The sequence below is a fragment of the Marmota flaviventris genome, chromosome 13, assembly GCF_047511675.1.
Source record: "Marmota flaviventris isolate mMarFla1 chromosome 13, mMarFla1.hap1, whole genome shotgun sequence".
Lineage (NCBI taxonomy): Eukaryota > Metazoa > Chordata > Mammalia > Rodentia > Sciuridae > Marmota > Marmota flaviventris.
In genome coordinates, this window is record NC_092510.1 from 104266312 (window position 1) to 104279281 (window position 12970).

Below are 12970 nucleotides of genomic sequence, written 5' to 3' on the forward strand. Positions count from 1 at the left end.
AAAGTGAAGAGCAAGGGTTGCATAGGTTGGCTTTTGCATCATGGTAAAAGCAAACATTGGAATGTTGGGGATATATGCATTTGAGTGTCTCCCCACCTCCCAGTTCACTCTCTGCAAAGGGACTTTTTTTTTTTTTTTTTTTTTTGTACTGGGAATTGAACCCCAGGGCACTATACCACTGAGATACATCCCCAGTCCTTTATTTATTTATTTATTTATTTAGGTACCGGGAATGAACTCAAGGGTACTAGACCACTGAGCCATATCCCCAGCCCTATTTTGTATTTTATTTAGAGACAGAGTCTCATTGAGTTGTTTACGCCATGCTTTTGCCGGAGCTAGCCTTGAACTCGTGATCCTCCTGCCTTAGCCTCCCCAACCACTGGGATCACAGGCGTGCGCCACCGCGCCCTGCCCCAGTCCTTTTTATTTTATTATTTTTTAAAAATTTGAGTTGGGGTCTCTCTAAATCTCTCTAAGTTGCTGATGCTGGATTCGGACTTGTCATTCTCCTGCCTCAGCCTCCTGACTCGCTGGGATTACAGGTGTGCGCTACCGAGATCTGCAAGGAGGGGGACCTTTTAAAAAAGATGAATCCTAATATATTCCTCCTGATTTTACAGTCATCTGCACCTCTGCCCGGCGGCCCCAGCCTTGATTCTGGCGCCTGGTCCCCTCTCCAGGGGCACTCGCTGCCCTGGGCCTCACCGCTTAGCATCTGTCTTCAGGACCTCCGCGCACTCGTGGCTTGCTCAGCACAAGCGTCCCCAGGAAGCTTAACGAGCATACCTCTCGGCGCGGGGAACGGGCCGGCAGGTTAGGGGCATGCGGTCTGTGGGCGGGTCGGTAGGCGGTTCCTGGAGGCGTGGAGGGGACCGTACCTGCACTCTGCTGTGAGTCCTCGAGGGCAGATCCTAGATGTGGTAGCGGGTCGGGGGCGGATCCTCGGGGTGGGCTTTTGGAGGATCCGTGGGCCTGGGGAGGATCGCTGGGCTCAGGGCGCGCCGAAAGCCGGTCCTTTTAGCTAATCGGGGCGGGTCCTCGGGCTCAGGGCTGGTCTTGGGGCGGGCTGGGGGCGGTCCTCGGACTCGAGGCGGGTCCTCGGGGCGGGTCTAGGAGCTGCGGCCCCGGCGGGCGTCAGTGCGCGGCGCAGGAGGCCGCGGCATGGGGCGGGTGCAGCTCTTCGAGATCCGACTGAGCCACGGCCGCGTAGTCTACAGCCCAGGGGAGCCTCTGACCGGGACCGTGCGCGTGCGTCTGGGGGCGCAGCTACCCTTCCGAGGTGGGCGCGGGGTGCCTCGGGGGAGGGCGGTGGCCGCGCCCGCACCTGCCGCGGCCCGAGCTCCCGGAAGCGGGTGGTTCACGCTCTTGGGGCCTGGGTCTGCAGTCCTCGGCGGACCCGGCGGGCTGCGGGAGGGCTGGGTCGCGGTTGCGGGTGCCGCAGGCCCGTTGTTGTTGGTGGGTGGCCGGCATCGGCTGGGGCGGAGCAGGCAGGCAGGCCCGTTGGCCCAGTCCTTCCGCATCTGCCCCTTCCTGTCCTCTCGGCTTAGGGGCAACCAGAGTCCGGGTGAGGGCCTAGCACCTGTCCACCTTGCCAAGGCTACTGCGACCGTGGACATACCCATGACTCCGACCTTCCTCATCTAGTTGCGCTCCGCACCTGCTGGGCCCTCATCTGAAACCTAGCCTTCTGGGTCCCCTCTCTTAAGCCACCAGGCATAGGGGCAGGCTCTTCCTCTTAAGAGCTGCGGCCCCGCGGGCGTCAGTGCGCGGCTCAAGTGCGGATCCCCAGCAGAGTCCACTGGGCACCTTCTTACAGTCTGCCCAAGGTTTGTCCTTAGGGGCAGTATGTATTGGCTCATCCTGGTATCCCTTCACCCTAGCCCAGCCAGCTTCTTGGAGCTGAGCCCGAGCCTCTGCTGATGCAGGCATCTGGGACTTTGGGGCCTGGGATCGGGTTCCACGGTGGCATTGATAGGACACTCTGCAGGTATGGGACTCCTGTGCTCAGTAGTAGTCATATTGCTGCTTCCTGGGGACAGGGCTCCGAGAGGGACTTGATGGCTGAGCCCTCAGGGTGTGCTGGGCAGCATGGTGGCCATTGCCTGACCCCCAGCTCTGAGTAGAGGTTGGTGTGGGTGTCCCTGTGGGATGTTTCTCTACGTTGGCCTCTTGTGAGAGCCACCCAGCTGCTTCGACAGAACCACGGCTGCACCTTCCCTCTGCACCTGATCTCCCTGGCTTCTGCACTGCTGGCAGCTTGTACTTCTGGTGAGGACAGAGAGCTGTCATCCTCCCCTCAGTGGTCTTGGGCTGGGTGATGGCTTTCTGACACCTGACCTTCTGAGTTGCCAGGTCTAAGAGGAAGCTGAGTTGTAGGTGCTTCCCTCAGGCTCTGGGCTTGGGTTTCCTGGTGATGACTTTGTTGCCTCCTCTCCTGTGTCCCCACTTGGAGTTTGCGATTTGGGTGGGGGCAGGTGTGGCCATCAGAGGGGATACAGCAGCTACAGGGCAGTTCTCCTTGGGCACAAAAGACAGGTGAGACTCAAGGCTATGTGCTCCTGGGCTAGGAGGAACCCACAGTCAGGAGAGAGGTCTTGTGTAGAGCTCACCACCTGGATTGTCCATCTTCATTCCCTCCCTGGATGGGCTTAGGTTGAGCAGGTCATTGCTCACCAGAGTGACAGAATGGGCCAAGCCCCTGGCTTCCTAAGTCCCTGGCCTCCTTGTGGTAGGTAGAGGGTGGATAAATGGAGAGCTGACCCTATGGAGGCCAAAGGAGCCCCAGCACTTGGTCCTGACTATAAAATGTGCCCAAAAGTGGAGATATGAGCTGGGGCAAGAGGTTGGATTATTCATATTGATGGGGGTGAATTTGCCAGGGTGCCACTAGGTTTTCCTTGATCCCTGCCTGGAATGGAACAGGAAGGACCATCGTTCTTTTAAGTTTCTGCTAGGTCCAGTAGGTGCTGCAGGGAGACCCTTCACTCCCCATGTGGGTGGCAGACCTGCCCCAAGGTTCCCGGATTTGCTCATTGAACACTTGTCCGATGAGTAGCAGTAATGGTCAGCACCCAGCCATGAGGACACAACTACCTAAAAGCTGATGTGGAAGGGAATCCAGGAAGGAGCAATTTTCTGAAGCCTGAGGTGGGGCCAAGTAGGGTGGCCTTGTACTCTCTTTCCTCTCCTTGACCTCTCATTGTGGGTCAGATGCATGTCTCCCCATTCTCCATGGGTCAGCTTCATGTACTCTGGAGGAGGCCATTCTGGTTATTCTCATGATACAGTTAGGAAGCAGGACAGGTAAGACTTACTGAGAGAGTGTGACAGAGGCTGGGCTACCTCCATTTTAGGGAGCCATTGGGGTTGGGACAGATTTTGAGAACTTTGGGACCAGGACAGCAGTGAGTGGAGGTCTTCAAGGTCAGAGGGCTGGATGCAAGGGAGGGGGCTGCTAGGCAGGTGGACACACTGGTGTGAGGAGAAAGGTCCTGAAGTTCCTGTGAACAACCTGTTCCAACCAAGACTGACTCTGCTGGGCTGGTGCCTTGTGTTTTGCTATGCCTCGTGCAACAGTTTGGAAGCATTTACACCTGAGTGCTTGGCTCGCAGGCCTCACTTTGGGGTGGATGCCTTGCCAGTACACCCCTGCCCCCATCCCATGACCTTATGACAGGCACTTGCTGGTGTGAGCACCTCACTTACTGCCAGGAGCAGGTAGCCCCACATCGGGGAGGAGGAATGGGGCTTCAGGGTCACCACCAAAAAGCAGCTCCAACATTAAAGTTTGAAAGTGGAGGAAGCAGGGTGACTAGGTGACTGCCCCTGTACTGCCATCATGAGAGTCTGCACTCAGAAAGAAGGGTATGCTGTGTCCCGGTGCCTCTCCAGCAGCAAGGAGACCCTTTCCAATGTGCCCTGTGGTCTCCCCTCACTTCTCTTTGGGCAGAACTGCAACTGAGGGGCTGGGGATATAGCTCAGTTGGTAGAGTACTTGCTTCACATGCACAAGACCCTGAGTTCAATTCCCAGCACCACCAAAAAAAAAAAAAAAAAAAGGAATTGCATCCTGAGATCCTGCCTGATCCAGAAATTTGAGAAGGCAAAAACCCAACCTCTCTCTGCCTCTGGTCTTGACCAGTGAAAACTGGCTCTATGGGGAACTCCCAGCCTGACCTGAAACTCTGCTGACCAGCAGAGGAACAGCTCCAGGCTTTTGGTGAGGAAGTAGCAGAAGTACTGTGTGCCAGCTGTGTCCCACCATCCTGCTGAGAGAGTGGGCAGGCCGGGTCCTCCACAGAATCCTTAACGTGTTGGGAAGATCACAGAGCCCGGGTTCCCTGGGTTGGATGCTGTTTGTTTTTCTGGGCTCATGTGGCTCCATGTCCCACACTCCAAGGGGGTTTAGGCTGGGTCCTTGATGTTTCATTGAAGCCTGGATTGCTGCCTCCAGTAGTGTGTGTTCAGCCTGCAGGTGATCATGTTTTCCATCTCCTACCTAACACATGTCAAAGTGCTTAACATTTGCCAATTTGACAGGTTAAAATTGAAAGTAATCACACTTTCCCTGATTTGTAGTGGGGAGGGGGCATCTGTTATGTAAAAGTCACGCCAAATGGATGGGGTTGTAGCTTAGTGGTAGAGCACTTGGCTAGCAGGCACAAGACCTGAGTTCCCTCCCTAGCAGTGAAAAAAATAACAAATCACCCTAAGCTAAATAGCTCAAACAATCATTTTGTTGTTTGAGTTGAGGGTTAGGAATTTGGGCAGTGGTGGGCAGTGCATGTCTTCAGTTCTGTCTTCAATTCTGTTGCCGACTGGAAGAACTGGAAGCACCTCCTTCCCCTTCTAGCATTCTTGGTTGGTTCGGGCATCTGCAGGATTCACCTGCAGGATCCAGGAGGAACATGCTCTGTCCAAGAGGGTGTGCCCAAGCACACAACATCTCTAGCCCCCTGGATAACTTTTCTAGGCCTGCTTTCACCCTGGTGTTTCTCAGGCTGGCATAGATTCCAAATCAGGGCTGAGATCAGTGTGATAGGCTAGCCTGGCATGGAGGCTAAGGAGAAAAGGGTGGTACAGGGGTCGGGGACAGAGGCCTGGCATCAGTCAAAGGGAAGAGGGGTATATATGTGGAGAGCCACTTGGGGCTGAGGATGAGCCAGGGTTTGCAGGAGGAGTTCTGAGGGTGATCAACAGGAGGCCTGGGCCACAGGGTGTGGCTTGCCTAGGCAGACCCCAGGTGAGGCAGGTGTGGCTAACTCTGGCACTTGGACACTAAGTGTTCCTCCCACCTGGTGGTTTCATTAGAAAGGCATCAGGGTCTGAGCAATCTTCCCCTCACGTGGCCCCATCAAGTCTGGGAGAAGCACAAGGAAAGGAGCAGAAACCTTGATCTGGCCCTGCAGGGAGAAGGGTGGGGTGGAACTGCAGGGTGCTTGTCACTGGCTCCCACCTAACCCTTGCCTGGGCCTCTGTTGTGCTGTGGTTCTGTTGGGTTGATTCTCCCTGTGCCCAGCCTTGGCTGGTCTGATTTTCCAGCCATGGCTGCCTATCCACAGGCTCTGGACATGTTGGATTGAGGAATCGGAGTTTGGCTTTCAGTAGGTCCTGATGGGGCCCTCCCGCTAAATCAGCCTCCTGGGCAGTGGTGCCCAGGAAGTCAGGGGCCCCACCCTTTGGGGTGGCAGACTGTGGACCTGCTCAGGCAGGTCTGACCACATTCCTGCAGCGTGAGGGTTGGCAGTTAGCTTCCTGGAGCATGAAGGGGTGCCTTCCTGCCTAACTGACTTGCAGTAGTGGGGTGTCCCAAGAATCCCTTATAGGGGCTGTTTTCACAGGTCTGGTGGGGGGCCAAGCTTACCATTTTGGGGGTTACTACAGGAATAGGATGAGCCACCCCCTTGAATGCCAGGACAGATGAAACTCAGTTCCTTTGCCAGCCTGGCTTCCTGGAAAGCACTCTAAGATCAGGGATGGCTAGGGTGTTCTTGGAAAGGCAGGGGCTTCCTGTCTGGCTAGGGTGCTGCCAGGCTGGCTGGGGCTCATGCTTTCCTCCCCTTGCAGCAATCCGTGTGACCTGCCTGGGTTCCTGTGGGGTCTCCAACAAGGCTAATGATGCAGGATGGGTGGTGGAAGAAAGCTACTTCAACAGCTCCCTGTCATTGGCTGACAAGGGTGAGTCTGTGAGCCAGTCCCTTATAGCATCCAAGTGGTGACCCCTAGGGCAGCCCTTGTCTGGAGTTGGCCTGTCTGGCCTCTCCACATCTGTCTCTTGGAACCCTGTGCTACTTCCCCGTGGCTGTGTGCCCTGGTGGGCTTCTTTCCCCTGCAGGCACTGTGGCATTGCCTCAGAGTGTCTGGGTGGCTGAAGGGGGCACCCTTCTTTGGTGCTGGATCTGGGTAGGCTCTGACCTTCGTGTAGCCATTTTATTCCCCTGTGCGCCCCGCCTCCCCATTCAAGCCAAGTTCTCACCTGCAGCCATTTGCTCAGGCCAGGGCTATGCTGCTGTGCTGAGATGGATGGGGAGACCAGTGTGGGCTGGGCAGCTGCAGGGCCACTGCTGTCCTGGCACTGTGGCTGCCCCATGGGCCTCCTGAGGCTGGCCCCCACCTCCCTCCTGTCTCTGCAGGGAGCCTGCCCGCTGGAGAGCACAGCTTCCCCTTCCAGTTCCTGCTTCCTGGTGAGAGCCCAGCTTGAATGGCTGCTAGGGACAATGGCCTGGGAGGGTAGGCCCCATAGGTGGAGTTGCCAGACGCCAGTTCCTGCTCTCTCCCTAGCCACAGCACCCACGTCCTTTGAGGGTCCTTTTGGCAGGATTGTGCACCAGGTGAGGGCTACCATCGACACTGCACGTTTCTCCAAGGATCACAAGTGCAGCCTTGTATTCTATATCTTGAGCCCTCTGAACCTGAACAGCATCCCAGACATTGAGGTGAGGATGGAACAGTGACCTCCTTGGTGGTCCCCATCTGTCCATGGTGCGGGGCAGAACTGAGGGTTTGGGTGTAGCAGCCTTTGTATTGAGCTGATCACTGGTATCTGGGGCAGGATTGAGAGGGCTTGTCCCAGTGCTGCAGGAATTCTGTTCACATTCACCTGCTCCCCACTTCCCTTTCTGTCTAGCAACCTAACGTGGCCTCTGCCACCAAGAAGTTCTCCTACAAGTTGGTGAAGACAGGCAGTGTGGTCCTCACGGCCAGCACTGATCTCCGAGGCTATGTGGTGGGGCAGGTGCTACGGCTGCAGGCTGAGATAGAGAACCAGTCGGGCAAGGACACCAGCCCTGTGGTGGCCAGTCTGCTGCAGGTCAGTGAGCTGTGGCTACTCAGGCCTATCCCCGTGGTACAGGTGGAGGGACGGGTTGGTTGTCAGCCTTCCCAGGCTCATAAGCTGTTTTTTTCCCCAGAAAGTGTCTTATAAGGCCAAGCGCTGGATCTACGATGTGCGGACCATTGCGGAGGTGGAGGGTGCTGGTGTCAAGGCCTGGAGGCGTGCGCAGTGGCAAGAGCAGATCTTGGTGCCTGCCTTGCCACAGTCGGCCTTGCCCGGCTGCAGCCTTATCCACATTGACTATTACCTGCAGGTTTGGTGCTGCTGAGGGTGGGGTGGCCTGAGGCTGGGTGGCCTTGACCCTGGCCCCTCACCACCCCCATCCTCCCCAGGTCTCCATGAAGGTGCCTGAAGCCACCGTGACCCTCCCCATCTTTGTTGGCAATATTGCTGTGAACCATGCTCCCCTGAGCCCTGGGCCAGGCTTGGAGCCACCTGCTGGACCCTCACCCCCAGTGGTGCCTTCCGCACCACCCCAGGAGGAAGCTGAGGTTGTGGCTGGCGGCCCCCACTTCTCGGACCTGGTCTCCCTCTCCACCAAGAGCCACTCACAGCAGCAGCCACCACCTGCTGTCTTGTGTTCTGTGCCTGTCGCCCCTGAGCCCTGTGCTCATGATGGCAGTCCTGCTCCCCACTCTCTGCACCCTCCCTTGTGCATCTCTACAGGTGCCACTGTCCCCTACTTTGCAGAGGGCTTTGGGGGCCCAGTGCCCACCACCAGCGCCTTGATCCTTCCCCCGGAGTACAGTTCTTGGGGCTACCCCTATGGTGAGTGGGAAGGCCAGGGATGGAGGTTGGGGAGGAGATGCCACAGCCCCTTGCAGACACAACTCTCTCCCCACAGAGGCCCCACCTTCTTATGAGCAGAGCTGCAGTGGTGCAGACCTTGGCCTGACTCCCAGGAGCTGACCCTTGAGAGCTGACCTCATGCTGCCTTTCCTGGTGGGCCTGGCCTCTGCCCTGGGATGGGGTGCCCAGGGCCTCGTGCCTTAGCTCTCTGCCTGGCCTGGCCGCTCAGGACTCATGCCTGTCCAGGCCACCTCTTGGCTGGAACAACCTCTCTCGGCTTCCCTATTGTCAGCCCTCTTCTCCCTGAGGTCAAGATGGGGGAGACAGGGACCAGAGACTAGAGAAACTCTGTAAATAAAGTGTTATATTTGTAGAGCCTGCCTCTACAGGACAGAGGCTGGCCTGCCTCCAGCCACGGATGCCCTGCAGCCTCCGGCCTGTGTTGGTTGGACCTGGTGCTCCCACCTTTTCTTTGGTTCTGCCCCATCTTTGCCCCCTCCCAGATGCATCCTTCCCCTGCGAGGCCCCTGCCCACAGTGGAACCCCCTCCCTTGGGCCTTTGGAGGCTGTTAACACCAATGCTCAGCTGGCTCTGCAGGTCATGCCTGTCTGCTCTCACCCAGGACCATGCTTTGAAGGCTATGTTCTAGGCTTCCAGAGCTAGATAGGTGGGGTACTGTGGGCAGTGCTTCCCAGAGAGGCACCCTGCTGCTCTAAAGGAGGGCCTGGAGGTGCTGCCTTTGTTGCTCCATGGGAATGACTCAATGGGGGTGGTCAGGGTAGATTTGGGCCACATGACTTCTCTGATAGAGTGGAGAGATACTAGGTGTGTCAGCCACCTTGGCTGAGTAACAAGTTCGTGACTCTTAGGGAATAGGTCACATACTCACTGACCTGATTGCACCAGAGGACAGGCCTGGTAAGTGGCTATCATCCCTAGGCTGTAGCTTCAGATGGACAGATGGACTATGGGCTGTCACTTGCACACGCTGTAGGCCAGCCCTTGCAGTTGGCAGTGTGGGCTCTGGCCAGGTAGCCTTGTACTCAGCTAACACTAGCTCCCTGGGACAAGGGGAAGGATGACAACTGGAAGAAGGCGGACAGGAGGCTACAGGTGGGTTAGTCTGTAAGCACATGCTAGAAGTAGTGCATCTACTTCCAACCCAGGAAAGAGGCCTGGGTTGGAGTCCCATCTTGGCCTCTAGCCAGTGCCACCCCACAGGTCCTTGGTTTCCTGGCTTCCATCACTTGTGAGGGTGCCAACAGTGCCTGCCTCTCAAGTCTGTCTAGGCTTGATAAGCACACATCACCTGATGAGAACTGTGGATATGTGGTCAGTGGCCATCAAAGGAAGGCAGGTCTACAAAATTGGAGTGGGAGGCCTGCCTGTAGCCTACTTGTCACATGCAGTTGTGGTCACATTTGCATGGTAAGGGGTTTCCCCCACATTTTAACTGCATATGTTCATCTAACAACTATTTGTCTCTTGTATTATTCTGAGCACACAAAACAGTGCTATCCTAGGATAAGACAGATAACATGCCCAGTAAGAATACAGGGTTGTCATGTGACATGCAGGATACAGAGCCAGATAAAGCAAAGGGCTGGGCGATCTCATTGTTAACTAGAGGTACACAGCAAAGTGAACCCTGCAGATACTAGAGATAAAAGTTTCCTGGAGAGGTCAGAGGAGGTCCTAAGGCAGGAGTGGAGATGGAGTGGGATACAGGGAGGGTGGGTTGGGAGCTCAAGGGCTTTGACAGAACAGTTGAATCGCCCTAAAGAAAACTGGAATGGCACTTAGGGCTGTCCATTCCTCTTTATCTGTGTACACTGACACTGCAGATGTAGCAGAGTCATTTTTCTATTTTTTCCTCATGAGACTGAGTCTATGACTGTCAAGACTCAGAGCGTCCTTAGTTCTTGGCAGTGAGAACATCAGTTTTGCTGTATGCTTTTCTCAAGTCTCAGGGACAGAAGAGACAGATTTGGCCACAGGAAGCAGGTAGCCTAAAAGGCTTTATGAGGCTCTAAGTACATTGTCCAGCGAAGGGTGCTTGGTGTGCAAAAGAGTCCTTGCCCTGTGCATAGCAAGTATGTGCCTGGGGATAGCCAGGGGCAGCATCTCATCTGAGAAACCCCAGTCCATCAACCCTTCCAGTGTGACATCACTCCCAGCCAGAGCACCCATTCTTAACCAGAGCTACCCCCTAACTGGGACACCTCCCAACCAGGGCACTCCTCCATACTGGAATACCCCCTTCCCATTCAGGACACCACTGTCAGCTGGATCATCTCCCTAGAGGGGAATCCCCTCTGTGCAGTTTCTCAATCCTTAGGACATCCTCCCAATCAGAATACATGTGGAGTTGGGACATTCCCCTAGCTGGAATCCCTCCTAGCAGCTGGGGCATTCCTCCCTACCAGGAACCTGGGACCTTGCCCAAGTAGGGTCCCTCCTCTAACCAGAGCACCTTCCTCCATGCCAGGCACACCCCATAAGCACATCACCCCTCTGCTGCAGACCCCCAATTGGGGCACCCCCCTAAAAAGCAACTCAGGATGACTGCCTTTGTGAAAGCTCAGGAAATCAAAATGTATCTGGGTTTAGAGGTTAAGAGTTGAGCCTTGAGTTCTTCACCCTAGGCCTGCCCACCAGAACACCAATTTACAGTCCCTCTCATCTGCAGGGGTGTGTTCTCCGACACTCTGTGGATGACTGAAATCACATGTGGTACTGAAACTTGTACATACGATGATTTTCCTTACACATACAATAAAATTTAACCAATGAATTTGGTATAGGAAGAGACTGACATTAGTAATAAAATAATTAGTTGGGTGTAGTGGCCCATGCTTGTAATCTCAGCAGCTTGGGAGGCTGAGGCAGGAGGATCATGAGTTTAAAGCCTAGTGAGGCCCTAAGCAACTCAGCAAGACCCTCTTAAAAAAAAATACACACACACACACACACACACATATATATATATATATATATATATATATATATATGGCTGGGGATGTGGCTCAGTGGTTAAGCACTGCTGGATTCAATTCCTGGTACACCCCCCACCCAGCAAAATAGAAGAATTATATAATGTGCTGTAATAAAAATTGCATGACTGTGACCTCTCAGCCATCTTATTGTTCTGTATTCACCATTCTGTAAGTGCCTATGTGATGGGAAGAAGTAAGGTGAATGGTGTAGGTGATGTAGCACTGGGCTACTACTGACCTGATCACCTGCTTTGGGTGATCCTAGACCTTTGGGCCATCATGGTATGGGTGGTTGGATGTCGCAGATAATGTTTTCTTTTTGTGATGTTGGGGTGGTGGAGATGGAGCCCAGGGCCTCATGCATGCTAGGCAAGTGCTCTACCTCTGAGCTCCGCTCTAGCCCTTATTTTGTTTGAGGCAGGGTCTGGCTAAGTTGCCCATTCTGTCCTTGAACTTGTGATCCTCCTGCTTCAGCCTCCCAAATTGGTAAGATGACAAGTCTGCATCATTTGTCTGGTGTAGTTCTCCCCCTGCCCCCCAACTTTTTGTAATAACATAGAAATTGGAAGTTATTTTGTCTTTTCAACAACAACGAAAATTTGCTGTAGAGACTAGTCATTTGGTGATCATATAGGTGAATTTATTACTGAGTTCCATCCAAGGACTGTATTCCGAAGGCTGAAGCAGGAGGATCCAAATTGAAGGCCAGTTGTGGCAATCAGTGAGAACCTCTCTCAAAAAAGGGCTGGGGATGTAGCTCAATGGTTGAACACTTGTCTAGCATTTGGGGCCCTGGGCTCAAACCCCAGTTTAAAAAAAAATATATCTGGGGCTGGAGTTGTAGCTCAGGGGTAGAGTGCTTGCCTCGTACATGTGGGGCACTGAGTTCAATTCCCAGCACCACATTTAAAAAATCAAATAAAATGAAGGTCCATCAACAACTAACTAACTAACTAAATAAATAAAATAGTCCTTTGATGTCTGTTCAATTTGAAACACTTCAGCAAATTTTGGCATTGTCCCCACTTCTCTTTCAGTGTCTTCTGCCGATGACTCAAGTTCTTCCTGAAGAACTTTTTCCTTAGTCAATGCCTTCAATTCTACTGGAAATAGGGCAGCAGCTTCTTCACCGCTAGAAGTTTTTGTTTTGCAGTCCAAACCTATTCTTTAGTCTGTGTAATCATCCCTTGAAGTAAATGGCTTGGTGCCCTCTATTTCAAGGGCTTCCTTGGGGAAGTCTTGTTATAGGCTCAATGCCTTCTGGACGCTGCCACTAATTGCAACACGTTTCTGTTCATTGTCTACCCACAAATTTAATACCTTGTGCACCTCAAAGCAGTGCTCACAGGCACTGTAATCCTACTGCTCCAGTGCGAGGTGCGACAGGGAAGCTAGCAGATTTCTTTTTCTTTCTTTCTTTTTTTATAGGTACTTTTTTTTTAATATTTGTTTTTTTATCTTTTAATTTTCGGCGGACACAACATCTTTGTTTGTATGTGGTGCTGAGGATGGAACCCCGGGCCGCACGCATGCCAGGCGAGCGCGCTACGCTTGAGCCACATCCCCAGCCCCTCTTTTTCTTTCATAATTGCACGGATGGGAGATCTTCCTTACCTAGGAGGATCTTATCAACCTCAGCATCCGGTTTCTTTTATGAAGTCGAGAACTTTCTTTCTTTTTCACTTAAAGGAAGCATTGTGCAGCCTCTCTTTGGCATATCCGAATCGCGGCGGCGCTCAGGGGCCATTACCAAGAAAATTAAAGGTGCTGGGCCGCGCGCAAGCTCTCGATGCCCACAGCCGGCGGCCGCCTGAGCGGCCACGGGGGCACAGCGGGCAGCGCCTGCAG

General features: G+C 54.0%; 1 protein-coding gene across 1 annotated transcript; it reads left to right on the forward strand.

Annotated features, from left to right (window-relative positions):
• Positions 1–1118: 1118 nt before the first annotated feature.
• Positions 1119–11253, forward strand: Arrdc1 (arrestin domain containing 1). The gene is made up of 8 exons (XM_027940906.2): positions 1119–1282; positions 6070–6180; positions 6636–6686; positions 6784–6938; positions 7130–7312; positions 7413–7589; positions 7669–8104; positions 8181–11253. The coding sequence occupies exons 1-8, from the start codon at positions 1165–1167 to the stop codon at positions 8243–8245; spliced, it is 1296 nt and encodes a 431-aa protein (XP_027796707.1). The 5' UTR covers positions 1119–1164; the 3' UTR covers positions 8246–11253.
• The last annotated feature ends 1717 nt before the right edge of the window (positions 11254–12970 follow it).